Source organism: Drosophila santomea, chromosome 2L (assembly GCF_016746245.2).
Source record: "Drosophila santomea strain STO CAGO 1482 chromosome 2L, Prin_Dsan_1.1, whole genome shotgun sequence".
In the NCBI taxonomy this organism is placed as follows: Eukaryota; Metazoa; Arthropoda; class Insecta; order Diptera; family Drosophilidae; genus Drosophila; species Drosophila santomea.
Genome location: NC_053016.2, coordinates 24,575,463 through 24,590,273, shown reverse-complemented (window position 1 = coordinate 24,590,273; position 14,811 = coordinate 24,575,463). Strand labels below are relative to the sequence as shown.

Here is a 14,811-nt window from a genome sequence, read left to right as displayed (position 1 = left end):
AAAAAACCATAAACAATAATCAATCTAAATCAGTAATTATCAATACTTTAAACGCAGCATAATATTAATTTTAACTTATAATAAAAACTCAGTGGAATTGTGTGAACTTATTTAAAAGGCTAATCACAACCCACATATATATTTCTAAAAATATAAAAATTAAATGCATTTAATTATTTTTATTTTCATAAACAGTTGTGTTTTTTATTTTACCAAACTGTCATTCAAGGTAGGAGACGGATGGAAAACCTAAAAAAATTTACTGAGCGCCGCCATTTATTTTAAAGCGAAAATGATAAAAAGAGATATCTAAAACACAAAGCACACACCTAATTCTAAATTAAATTTCAAACACACTCGGTTTGTTAAAAAACTTCTAAAAATTGATTTATCTTCAACATACACTAACTTTAATATGTTTGTTCTCTTTTTTATTTCTTAATAGTTTAATAATTGTAACTAGCGAATTATTTTTTATTGAAAAAGCTCGAAATCCGCTTTTAATTCTTTATCTGCTATGTAACTAATTAGTGAACAAAGTTCTAATTGTCAGTCAGAATCATTATTAGCTTTTTTCCTTCTCTTAGCTGTTTGCGTCATTTTAGATTTTGACCAATCTTCCTAAAAATGTATAACATATTATATTTTAGTACGGGTTTAGAGATTTTATCAACCAACCTCGCTAGAATTTTCATCGGAGGAGTATATTGTTTTAACCATTTCCGCATTTTTTTTACTTGTCCCATGAGTACTGACATCTTTTTTACTCCCTGGTTGTTTACGTCCACGTCCACTTCCACCGCGCCGGCCAACTGTGGTGTCTTCTTCTGCTGCCAGGGCAAACAAATCACTAAATTGTTTCTGCGGACAACGTGACAGAAAATTATCAAGTTTATGTAAGCTAATTTGTTTAAACATACCTTGGTGCTATCGTTACTGTGAGAGTACGCCGATTGAAGTGCTCTTTGCATCATATCATGAACGTAAAGGCCAGTTCCAGTACCATGTCTGCAACTTCTTCTATAATGCTCCAGATGATTTAATACCTGTATAAAATATGTTTATAATGTGTTTAAATTAAAACTTTCAAACGCACTTGATCAGCAGAAGGAGTGCTAGTCGAGACAGAAATCCCCTTAGGGGGTCGTTTTCTTTTGTTGGGAGATGAACTGGGATATTTTGATGTAAGCAGGGAGGCAATAATTTCAGACAGTTTTTCCTCATAGCGTTGGCACCAGAATCTGTTGGATTATTGAATTTGATTAGTTTTTGTTTTTAAGGCTTTGCTTTCTTGCATATATTAAAAGATAAGAATTAACTAAATATATCGAAATCTTCTAAACTTCTACAATGTTTTTCGTATCGTGCTGCAATTATTTACCTTAAGGCTGAGGTTACAAATGGATCGCCTTTTGACTTGGTTTCTCGGCTGAGCATTAATCGAATTATTTCATTTGTGGGTTCTTCATTTTTAAGCAATAACAGAAAATGGCTTAATGCTTCGGGGTGGCTTCCGGCTTCCAATTCTGGCAATAGATCCTAAACAATAAATCCAGTGAAATAGTCAAAAGCATTTATCAATACTTATGTCTCATACCTGTATACACCTTAAGGGTACATCGTGAGCTTGAACAATTTGCCAAAGACAAAACTGTTCGTAAGTCTCAAAATCGAGGCTTTCTCTTATGCAATCAATGAGTCCATCTTGTTTAAATATTGTAAGTTTCCCTTGTGCGACCGAATATAATATGTCACGTACATTTTTCGCGTCTACGCAGCGGAGTGTTATTCGCAACAGATCAGTGTTATTTGTAGCTATTGACTTAAATTCTCTATAAATGTCAGGAAGAAGCCATAGAAAAATATTTGTGTTTTCCTTTTCCAGCAGATCAAGATCCCGTATCAGACAGTTGCCGATTTTTTCATCTACTGCATCGCAAATTTGTCGATAAATAATGGTTTTAAACTGATATGATTGTTGAGAGTTTTTGCGCGTTTGAAGCTTACAATAAATTTTCATAAAGTACAGAAGCAAATAGCCAATTTCAGGTATTCCTTCACAAATCTCTGACAACAAGATTTGAAATGGTTTTTTGCTTTTCTCATCGTTTTCATATAGAAATCGAAACAAACCGTACAAGGGATAACTTATACTTTTTGCCAAATGTTTTTCTTCTGTTTTGCTCTCAGAAAATATATTTTGTTGAGGCAAAGTCTCCCGTAAAATTAAAACAGTATTTGATATCACATAGTTTAGCTGAAACTCTTCAAAGGCAGAGGCTGGTAATGGCCGGAAATCTTTCAAGAATGCCTCCCAGGTGTATGAGTTACGCTTCGTAACAAATGCATCGAATGAATCGGCTATTGATTCTGCTAGTTCTACTCTTGGCTTTTCTTTTAGTCTCACCTGTAATAAATTCAATTGAGAACACTATAGTCCAGTTTCTTTACTATCAGAAACATGTAACTCATATAGTGGAATTGCAGCGGCATTTCCATATTTTTTTGAAATATCGATAAAAATCAGGAATAAAAATAAAACTTAAAAAGAGAAACAATTTTTAAAGTTGTGGAAGTCACAGATTTTTACGGTTCGTACGCGTAGTTAAAACATTTTTGGTATATAAACAAATCAACAAAAACATATTAATACAATTTCGGGCCGTTCTTCTGATTTATAGCGGATAAGACCAAATTGATTTGCAAGATAGAAAATGGCAAGACAGATAACATATTAGAAAAGTAAAAAAAAACGCTATAGTCGAGTTTCCCGACTATCAGATCCGCGTTACTTAGCTAATGAAAGTGTCATCAAGCTATTTTTAAATTTGTTTTGGGATATCGGTAGAAGTTTCAAAGACGGTATTAAAATAAAAAATTCATAAATCTGTCAAAAGTGTGGGGGTGAAGTTTTGGTCAGTTTTGCCTGACAAAACAATTTATGGCTAATCGAAAGAAATATGCAGGATTATAAAAAAAATATCAAATCATTTTTAAAACTGTGGAAGTGGCAGTTTTGGACCCAACGTAGGTCAACAAACTTGCAATGCGTCTCTGGAACCTGCATGCTTTCTAGCTTTTATAGTTTTGACGGACATACTTCTTCTGACGGACATAGGCAGATCGATTCGGCTATTAATCCTGATCAAGAATCGTCGCAATCGAACTTACACAACGTTGGCGTCACTAAATTCATAATGCTTAATCCTAACTTTTTATCTTGTATATTTCCCGATCTCGATGTTAATACGGACGGACATGGTCAAATCGACTCGTAGATCTGATCAAGAATACAATACATTAAGGAAGAGCCGAAAACGCTTTCTTCTACCAGTTTTTTAACAAATTTGGCATATCTTTTTATATAATTTTTTTTAAATGAAATTTCCAAACTTAAAACCTTTGATAAAGGTAGGTCGTCATCGTCATCCGTATTCTCTTCAATGTTGTGAACTCTTTTCAAATTTTCAGCAGTTTCATCGCTAAAAACACTTTCAATTTCTAGATCCGTTGGCACGAGTGATATTTTTATGTCCTCATCAAGCAGCGATATGTTCGACCCACTAGTATTGATGAGCCCAGTTTCATGAAGGTCCATGTTTTCTGTCAATAAATTTTTATTCACATTATTTTTCGATAGTAATATAAATCATTTATACCAACCACAATGTAAAATTCTTTGGTCGCTCTCTTTTTTTATAATATGACCCTGAGTTGGATGCATGGAAGGGTAAAGAAGTTGACCCAGATTAGCAGACGGTGATAAAAACTCTCTAAAATTATCCCTTATTAAATTACGCAGTTCTCTGTCAAGTTTGGGTGACTCAAAGAGTGGTTGCAAATTTGGTATCACCTGATTTTAGAAAAAATTTAATAAAAATTAAATAAAAAACTGGTTATATAGACATATATATTACCTGCTTTTCCAGAATTAATTTTAATGAATTGTAAACACCGATACGGATTTTATCTTCATGTTTTACGAAAAAGTTTTTTGTAATACGACATAAGAAATCCAACAACGTGCTACTAACAAATGGATGATTTCTTATAGAGTGGTACATAACTAAAATTCCAGGCTCTATGTTCATTATATTATCCTTTGCAGGATCAAAAAATAACCAATCATAAAATAATGACAACTTTGCATTCGCCGAAGCAATCGGATTGGTGCAGGACGAGATGAGCCAGCCTATGATTGCCCATCGCGGTATTATATCAGAGCACAACATATCGTTAGTGGGATGTATAACATTTATGATAAAGCGAATTAGATCAGATCGCAAGCTATGAGACTCAGGTGTAGCAAAGTATTTTTCCTGAAACCAATCTTGGTATCTCTTCTGACTTCCAAACTTGACAGACGATGCTAAAAAGCTTATTTTTCTTTCCATCTCAGGCAGTAAACGGCATTGCAGAAACCTCCGACTTGTCCGTATATGCAGTAATTGCCAAATTCCGTTAAAAGTTTGATGCAATATTTTAGGATTGAAAATTAAATCACGCCACAGTTGTTCAAATTCAGGAATTCTAGCTACGTTTTGTAGGAGGCTGTAAATAAAAGTTTAAATAAAATAACAAAAATATGTTTTTATTGATTTGTTAGACCCGTAATCATAAAGTGAAAGGGTATACTATATTAGGTGAAAAGTATAGGAGAAGGAAGCGTTTCTGACCCTAATAAATATATATGTATATTCTTGATCGATATCACTAGTCTAGACAATTTAGCAATGATGATTGGATCTATTGAAGAATAAATCTTTTAGAATAAAATTCTATAAAGTTCAAAAGTTTCCTCATTCTCGATCCCTAACAGATCAATATAACTGAATATATATAAACTGAAAAGATGTTATATATAATGTCTCAAAAAATTCTATCGATTTGACAAAAAAATGTTTGCCACTCCCACACTTTTGAAAAATGTTTTGATATTTATACCCGTTACTCGTAGAGTAAAAGCAATAACATTATAATAACAAGATGCGTAACGGCCATACATTGGTATTGCACTATGCAGCCACTTTTTTGGTGCCGACCAAAATTGCTATTTTTTCGCTCGCCTAAAATTCAGAGCGTAAAAATCTAAAAATAGAATTGACTTGCTTGTGTGAGTAAAAACAATAAAGGAGATAGTGTGTATGTGTGCGTGCTTGTGCTTGAAGACGATTTTCTGGCCGAAACTAGTTTTGATCTAAAAAACAAATTTATAACTATTATAGTTTGTTACTCGTAGAGCTTTTCTTAACACCCATAATTGCGTGTTTTTTTTTTAAATATCATAATAAAATATAACAAAATAATTTGACTGAATCTTATTTGCATTTTAAAAACTGAAAATGGGTCATTTTCATACTAGTAATTTGACTAAATAACTATAGTAAATAATTAAAACGTATACAAAGTAAATTATTATAACTACTGTATTTTAAGAATTTCGAAAAAAAGAAATTACATATAATATATTTCATAAAAATAATTCATAAACAAAAATATTATTTATTAAATAAATAAAAATATGGAAACTGTCCATTGCAAAATTGATTTCTTGAAGCACAAAATGCGGACATCGGTACCGAAGAATCATTGTCTTCTTATATTTTTCACACGTCGCACGCTAAATACTCGAATGACAATTATTCTAATATAAAGTCATATTTGAAAATTATTATGCATTATTATGTACATAGATTTTGCTATAATTATTTCTATGTTAAATGTGAATAATTGTTATGTTAAGGCAATGCAAAACTAGAGTTCTTAGGTTGTGGCAATTGATACAAAATAATATATGTAGATGTAAAGTCTTAGAACTTCTAAAATGAAGGGCACATTTTGTCATTTTTACAATGCATGTGCATACGTGTGCACCAATACAGTGGTCAGCTGGCGCTGTATGCGTACAAGAGAGCTGCTGGCTCTAGAGCTCTCCGCTCTCTAGCTTTTAAAGAAAATTTCGAGAGAGCCTAAAGCGAGCTCTAGAGCCAGCACGAAGAAATCGTGTGCAAAAAAATCGTATGGCGTTATGCATCTTGTTATTCTAATGTCTTTGGTAAAAGGTAATACTAGATTCGTTAAAAAGAATGTCGGAGATTAAATGGTTTATTTGAAATACCCGCATATCCGTTAATAGGGTTGTTGTTAATAGGTAGAGTTGCCTATGGGGTAAAAGTTACAGTTCTAGAATTTACGATTGTCGTGCGTGTACTTGTGCGCACTGTGAGGAAGTGAAAGGAAAGCCGAATGCCTGTCAAATAGACTTACATACGGGGAGGCTGAGACGAACAGCTGAGCAATGCAAACGTGAATATTCGCCATCTACAATCATAGAGATTTTTCAACGCTAGTACTTAAAATCGAGAAAATAATGAACAATAACGAAAACGACAACGTTAACCCGACATTAGAAGTGGGATCTGTGCCAACTCCAGCACTTTCTGCTGACCAATTGAGCATTGTCTTGGAAATGCAAAATGGAAATTTTTTGGAGATGTGCAAAGTCATGCAGTCTTCGGCGCGTCCGCAAAATCAAGTGGTGCTTCCGAAGCTTCCGGATGTGGCTGGCGCTGATGCAGCTCAATGGTGCGCAACTGCAAATATCGTTATGGAAGAACAAACAATTAAAGGAAGTAACTTAATTATGTTGCTAAATGACTGCAGGCAGGGAAGTGCTTCGTCATGGCTGACCCTAATCTGCTATACTGGCATTACTTGGGAACAGTACCGTGAGTTGTTTCTACAACGCTTTGAAGTGAAGAAGACACCGGCAGCCGCAATTTTGAAACTGCTAAACAGTCGTCCAGCACATATTGAGTGTCATGCAGTGGTATGCAAGCCGCATGGTAACAACGTTGACAACAAAATGGCGCAACATGACAGCCGAGCAAATAGCTGTGTCAACTGAACTACACATGGCGAATTTTGACAGCCGTTTGCAGCGTGTGGCGTTTTCGTCAGACGTAAGCTCGAGGAACCAACTGCAGATGGAGTTAAAGGCGTTTACCTTTGAGAAGAAGCGCAGTGCTGGACACACGGAGATACTGGCGGAGATCACAAGCGTGCCAAAATAATATGCCACGCATGCAAGCTGCCTGGTCATATGATGGCGGAATGTCGACTCAAGCGATCTTACGTGGAAGTCAAGCAACAGCAGCAGCGGGATTTGCGAAACGTCACCTGCTATCGTTGTGGACAGCTTGGACATTTGGCGAATGGGTGCATTAACAATGAAAAAACCTGGAACATTCGAGAAGAAAGTAAATCAGTGCTCTGTGTCCGAACCAAAAGGAACTATGACAAGTGAAGCTCTTTCCGATTTGTTTTGACTCTGGGGCGGAAAGTTCACTCATTCGAAACAGTGTTGCTGATAAATTTGTTGGTAATACAATTTATAATGTCGTCATTATCCGAGGTATAGGAAGTGCTGGAATTCCGTGCAGGCAGCAGAAACTATGCAAATGTAAAATTAATGAAAATACTTTAGAAATATGGTTTCATATCGTACCAAACGATTCTATTGTAAATGACATTATAATAGGTAGAGAAATACTTGGTGAAGGATATCATATTTTGTTTAATCCTAAGCCTGAGGTTAGTAAGCCATTATCCTTCTCAAATAATATTGATACCGAATTAGTCGGTAAGGGCAAAGACCCGTTAATAATTGCTCTAAAGTTAATTCAGGTGAAAATGACAATTCGTCCTAGTAAAACGGTACAACGGAGACCATATCGATTAAGTCCAAATGAAAAAGAAATTTTACGAGAAAGAATCACCGAATTGTTGAGGTGTAACATTATTCGACCTAGTTGTTCTCCCTATGCAAGTCCAATAATTTTAGTAAAAAGAAATGGATCAGATCGCCTTTGCGTGAACTTAGCAACAATACGGTCGCTGACAGGTTTCCTTTGCCATTAATCAATGACCAAATAGCTAGGTTAGCTGGGGCAAAAAACTTTACGTGGTTGGATATGGCTAGTGGTTACCATCAGATTCCTATACATCCTGATTTTATCGAATGTACAGTGTTTGTAACACCAGACGGCCTCAAGAACGCTCCGTCCGTTTTTAAACGAGCGGTTATCAACGCGTTGGGAGATCTCGCTCATTCTTACGTAATAGTCTATATGGATGATATCATGATTGTGTCGTCCACTATAGAGTTAAAAATTGTGTTAGATGTTTTGACTGCAGCCCAAATGTGGGTTTCTTAAGACTGCGTTACAATATCTGGGTTATGAGGAGAAATAAAACCCAATCTTTGCCGCCGCCGCAAACATTGACAAGCGTAAGACAATTTGTTGGATTGGCGTCTTATTTTCGAAAATTTGTTCCTCGATTCTCTCAGATCATGAAACCAATATATTCACTAACTTCGAGCAAAAACACTTTTAACTGGACTGATGATTTTAAGGAGATTAGGAAGAATGTTATCACTATTCTGACAAGTGAGCCAGTACAAGTTATTTTTGACCCACAACATCCGATAGAATTGCATACTGATGCGAGCAATGCTAATTTATCGGATCAAGGGGGATCCTTATGTGGTGGAGTATTATAGGAGTATAAAACCACCTGCCCTGCTAAGTCTAACTACCATTCGTATGAATTGGAAACATTGGCTGTTTTTGAATCAGTTAAACATTTTCGGCATTATTTGCTCGGACGAGAGTTTGTTGGATTTACGGATTGCAATTCGCTAAAAGCATCGCGAACAAAAATTGAACTAACACCTAGGCTGCATCGCTGGTGGGCATACTTCCAATCTTATGATTTAAAAATAGAATATAGGAAAGAAAAGCGCATGGCGCATGTGGACTTTTTATCCAGGAATCACGTGCCTTATGCAACACCAGTTCAAAAGACTAAAATCCTAGAAAAACGTGTAAACTTAGCAGAAATCTCAAATGATTGGCTCGCAGCTGACCAACGTCAGGATTCTGAAATTTCTGATATTGCTATTAATCTGAAAACATAAGATTTCACAGATGATATTGCCCAGACTTATGAGCTTAGAAAAGGGGTCTTGTTTCGTAAAATACAGAGGAATGGAAGGACTCGTTGTGTGCCAGTAGTGCCGCATGCATTTCGATGGTCGGAAATCAATCAAGTTCATGAGTACGTTATGCATTTAGGTTGGGAAGTTACTCTCGATAAGACATCAATATTATTGGTTTGCCAAAATGAGTTCGAAAGTTTGTCGACAGTTGTATAACGTGTAAAACTGTAAAGGGTTCATCTGGGAAGATACAAGCAGAGTTACATCCAATCCCAAAAGTAAATGTCCCATGGCATACAGTGCATATCGATATAACGGGTAAATTACGTAGGAAGAACTACGTGATATTAAGGAATATGGCATAGTACAAATTGATGCTCTCTAACCAAATTCGTTTATTTGTTTCACACTTCAAAGATGGACACTGATAGTTGCGTGCAGGCATTAAAATCATCAATTTCTTTGTTGGGTGTTCCGAACCGAATATTAACCGATCAGGGTAGATGTTTTACCAGCGGAAAGTTTGCAGTCAAGAATCTCTTGACTGCGGTGGAATCAAGTAACAGATCATGGCAGGATGCTCCTGGCGAGGTACAACTTGCATTGAATCGCACAATTAATTGTGCAACCAAAGCATGCCCGCTAGAAATGCTGATTGGCTTGGTGCCACCGTATGACACAGAGATGGAGGTAGATAAAGAAAATGTTAAAGACAGGGCAGTAGTGAATTTAAATATTCAGGCTAGTAATTATAAATATAGATTTGACAGAAATAAGGCAGCAGTTGTAAGACATAAAATTGGAGATTTAGTTTTATTAAAAAATGAAGAACGTCATCAAACTAAATTAGATCCAAAGTTTAAGGTAGGATCAATGAAGTTTTAGATGGAGATCGGTATACATTGAAGTCATTGCATAATAATCGGTCATATAAATATTGCCTTGAGAATTTGCCCCGGATGCCAGATGGTTATGTTTCGAATGAGTCGGAAATCCCGCTTGAATCTTGTTAAGATTGTGGCAAGATATCTGTGTGATATGCTGTGTCAGGTTGAGAATAGCGGAAGAACACAGGTGTTGTTAACGAGTTGAAGTGGAAATAACCTGGCTGATGCAAAGCGTCTGTATTGTTTGTTGTTTGGCGATAAGGTTTTGAGACTTAAGATACCTGCGTCATTGAGCAAGCACAAGTTGACCATTATGATTGGCAAATGGCGTGTGGGGCCTTTACGGAATCAAAAGGAAACCATAGAGATAACAATGAATGTTGAATTTTAAATTTAAAAATATAATGAAACTAAAATGCAAAGATTTAATGTAACTATAGTTTAAGAATAATGCTATATGGGCAGGTGTATCAAATTAGCTGAAGATCGAGGTTAAACCGCAAAGAGAATTCGTTGAAATAGACGGAAGAGCAGCTTGATAGCTTGTATACTGTAGTGAGACAGTAGTCGATGGATAATTGGTAGTACCTGGCACTAAAGCTGACTATGAAAATGAAAAATAACAAGATTTTGAACATTATGAAAAATTGTTAATAACTGAAGAAGATATGTAACCAGCATACTAAAAATGGTGAAAATTACGATACATCTTAAGAAATTAGTTTGTATTGTTACGATATTGAATCGAATTTAAATTGTAACTATGTTACACGACGACGTGTAATTTGTCAGAATGGCCGTATCGGAGATTAAATGGTTAATAAGGTTGTTGTTAATAGGTAGAGTTGCCTATGGGGTAAAAGTTACAGTTCTAGAATTTACGATTGTCGTGCGTGTACTCGTGCGCACTGCGAGGAAAGCCGAATGCCTGTCAAATAGACTTACATACGGGGAGGCTGAGACGAACGGCTGAGCAATGCAAACGTGAATATTCGCCATCTACAATCATAGAGATCTTTCAACGCTAGTACTTTAAATCGAGAAAATATTGAACAATAACGAAAACGACAACGTTAACCCGACAACTATGTAATTTATTATTATACCCGTTACTCGTAGAGTAAAAGACTCATGAAAAGTATGTAACATATAAAGTATATAAATTCTTGATCCTGATCAATAGCCGAGTCGATCTGGCCATGCTCGTCCGTCCGTCCGTATGAACGTCCAGATCTCAGGAACTATTAAAGCTAGAAAGTTGAGATTCAGCATGCCGACTCCAGTGACATAGACGCAGCGCAAGTTTGTCTATTCATGTTGCAACGCCCAAACTTTTAAAAAATATTTTGATATTTTTTTATTAGTATTGTAACTTTTTTCGATCTGCAAAGAAACTTTGCCACGCCCACCCTAACGCCCACAAACCGCACAAAACTGCCACGCCCACACTTTTGAAAAATGTTTTGATATTTTTTCGGTTTTTTATTAGCTTTGCAAATTTTTATGAATCTGCCAAAAAAAATTTTGCCACCCACCCTTACGCCCACAAACCGCCCAAAACTGCTACGGCCACAATTTCTCTGGATTTTCCCAAAAACATTTAGCACGCTTTAGACTTAACGCCCACAAATCACCAAAAACAGTCAGTATTGATATTTTTTCGCACTTCCACTAGCTGAGTAACGGGTATCAGATATTAAATATTTTTATATTTTTCACGCCCACCCTAACGCCCAAAACTGCCACGCTCACACTTTTGAGAAACGTTTTGATGATTTTCATTTTGGTATTATGTAGTTATGTTTTTTTTCCTCTATTTCATCTACCTGAGTAACGGGTATCAAATAGTGGGGGAACTCGTCTATAGCGTTCTCTCTTGTTTTACATTGTTTTGTGAGGAGTTAGAACTCCGCACAAATGCAGATGTCAATTGCTCAAGGAGGGCCTGCCTGTTACGCGTAGTAACAGCAGTGCAAAACCGAGGAGTCCAGAAAGAGAGTTTGGAGAAACGGAATCCGTAGCGAGTTTTGAAAAACGGAACTGGTAGAAAGAGGGCACGAACTGAAGCAGAACAGCCAGAACACAGTACGCGTCGATGTGCCAGGTTAAGGAGAGCAATGGTATCAAGCTGGACTTTGGACCAGGCTAACAATAAAACCGTGGACTTTGAATAAGGAATAACCCTTAAGGGAAACCTATATAAGCAGGCTGAGCGCAGAGATCTGTACAGTCAAAATATAGCAAATGTTTAAACTCATCTTGTTTTTATACCCTTTGACAGTTTTTGGCGGTTTGTGGGCGTGTCAACATGAATTGACAAACTTTGTCTCTGGAGTCTGCATGTTTAATCTCAACTTACTAGCTTTTGTAGTTCCTGTGATCTCGACGTTCATACGGACATGGCCAGATCGACTCGGCTATTAATCCAAACATGAATATTTATACTTTATACGGTCGGAAACGCTTACTTCTGCCTGTTACATACTATTCACCGAATCTAGTATACCCTTTTGCTCTGCGAATAAAGGGTATAACAATTGTCTTCAAAGCGACTGCCAAAAATATCCTTTCTTTGGCCTCTAAAGGGGATTTTGCGAAAAGTTTAATTGCAAATGGCTAACTCTACCTTCTTACAGCAAAATATATTACAAAAAGTATTGAGTAAATTGAGTAAAAATAATTTTTTTTACTTTCAAGCTAAAATGCTAGCGTATTCATAGTGTAAGCAAGGGCCACGCTTAGCGCGGACGCTTTTGGGGTGAGGCTCGGAACCACGTGTTTTAATGTGTTAATATGTTTTTTCCCTTTTAGAAAGCTAAAAACCTCGTTCTTACACTTCCATTGTGCACGTTGTGGCGTTCCTCGTCAGAAAATGTGCGAAAAGATGGAAAGAAATTAAAATATGCTTTTCCTGCTCAATATTAGGGAGTCATCCTTACAAGATTGGATTGCATACCAAGACTTTGAAATATATGTATATATGGCTGTAGAAGTAAGAGAGCTGAAACCTTAATATTAAAAACAAGATTAATTTCCTCCTCCCATATCCGAACAAATGAGACTTGTGCTACATCATTGAAAAGACATTTCAAAATAAAATCTATGTATGCTTTTCAAACGTTTTGTCTAAATACAATAGATTAAAAATGATGACCACCAAGATTGTAAGTCTTTTTTAAATTATTTGAAGACAAACGTAACTATATAAAATGTATTAATTAGGCACGCCTATTTGGATATTTCTTTGTCCATAAGTTCTATTCGTATGTCTAAATTTAATATATTGGATTTAAAAAGTTACAAGTTTTTTTTTATATAAATGCTTTATAAGCAACCAAATAATTGGTCTATTTTGAGTACGAGCCAAAAAAAAGGTCGTTGAAAAAACGGCCTATATAATACGAACTTCTACTGTTTAAAATTCTTTATAAATTAGTCCAAATTTAAAATATGAAAATTTAATGATTTAAAAAATTTGAAGGTAAGGGCAAGGTGTTAAATATGTACTGATGCGATTATTAATTTAATGTTATATTTACCGTACAAAATCCCTTCCTAGTGGTATAATATCATGGAATCTTTCTCGGATCAATGATATCGTAAACTTTACTTCTTTTTGCCGAAGCGACACCAGAGCAGGATTTGCGTGGTCTTCTATTAGGCGTACAAAGCTGTAAACAGTTGACTGAACGAGAAATGGGTTGCCTTCCAACCACGTTCTAAACTCGATAAATATGTCCAAAAGGCTCTCGATAAGAAAAAGATTTCTGGAGGATACGTCTCCTCCGCCAGCCTGCCGCAAACAATTCCATATTACATTTTCAACACTTAGAACCTGATGCTTTACGAATTCCCGTAACAACCAAATTAATTGTCTTCTAGCTACCTCCGTGAGCTTAGTATATTTCTCAGCGACCAGAAACGTGAGGTTTGTGACAATGCCATTCATTCCGTCTCTAGATACGAGCGTAACGTCCCTATATGTTTTGGGAGCCATAGAAGGGTCGGTAAGCATTATGTAGAGAAAGCCGATTGATATTTCCTCATGCTGTTTGTCTTTGCACACAGCTTGTGATAACATATCGTGCATCTCTTTATCACTGAGACCAGAAATTTTCATCTGTAGAGTGACAAATGAACGCTCAAATTTCTAGAACATAATAAATGTTATATATTTTTCGAGAATTAGTGAAGCACTATTACCTCTTCAATATCATCTTTGCAGTCAACAGCCGTGCAAACGAACAACTTTGAGACGTGAACAATATTTTTTGATTGCTGCTGTTCCATCTGAAGGTGCAATTTCATCAAGTTTTTTTTACGGTTAATGGGATTGCACAATGTGTGACTTTAATAAGCGAATTCTAATAACAAACATAAGTTACTATACGTGGGAACATTTTCTAAGCGTGAAATACCTCAAAATAATTTCGATTTAAAGCCGACCATGAATTGTGTGTTATAACTTTATCCCACAGAGTACATCCCAATAATATAATTGACTTTAACATATAAAACTTTGATTGCCATTATAACCGTTATAAGTATCTGTCAGTTCCAGAAACAAATATATTAAGAGACGAATTTCTCTTTTATAAAAACGTTGAAAATAAAGAGAATATTAGCAATGGGGAAGAAAACGTTATTGCGACCCGTTCACACTGGCTTGTCCTTATTTACAAGTCGGTAGCTTGCGATTTCCGTGCTAAAAATTCGTTTTAAACTTATGTCCTGGAGTTATTTTTTGGAAATCCTACTGAAACCCCGCTCCACAAGCAGTCATGAGAAAACAAGTTTGAGTCGATTTGAGTTCGTTAGTTTTTGGATTGCTGGTAGGTATTCAATTATGTTTATCATACAAACTGATTATGGATTTTGTTTTTAACTATATCCTAAACCCTCCAACAATGCGTTCCCAACCCG

At 35.9% G+C, this 14,811-nt stretch overlaps 1 protein-coding gene across 1 annotated transcript; it reads right to left on the bottom strand.

The window, feature by feature from the left end:
- Positions 1-409: 409 nt before the first annotated feature.
- Positions 410-14,178, bottom strand: LOC120448688 (integrator complex subunit 3 homolog). Its single transcript, XM_039630839.1, has 11 exons — positions 14,092-14,178; positions 13,428-14,038; positions 3,918-4,551; positions 3,664-3,853; positions 3,401-3,603; positions 1,598-2,407; positions 1,382-1,539; positions 1,097-1,241; positions 921-1,046; positions 679-861; positions 410-621 (listed from the first exon to the last, which is right to left on the bottom strand). Exons 1-11 carry the CDS (start codon positions 14,176-14,178, stop codon positions 550-552), a joined length of 3,219 nt encoding a protein of 1,072 aa, XP_039486773.1. The 3' UTR covers positions 410-549.
- Positions 14,179-14,811: the final 633 nt, after the last annotated feature.

Coding starts and splice junctions, on each gene's coding strand:
- LOC120448688 (XM_039630839.1), bottom strand. CDS start 14,178: ATGGAACAGCAGCAATCAAAAAATATTGTTCACGTCTCAAAGTTGTTC. Junction 1,242..1,381: donor TTTGTAACCTCAGCCTTAAG/GTAAATAATTGC, acceptor ATAATCCAACAG/ATTCTGGTGCCAACGCTATG. Junction 622..678: donor CCGATGAAAATTCTAGCGAG/GTTGGTTGATAA, acceptor ATACATTTTTAG/GAAGATTGGTCAAAATCTAA.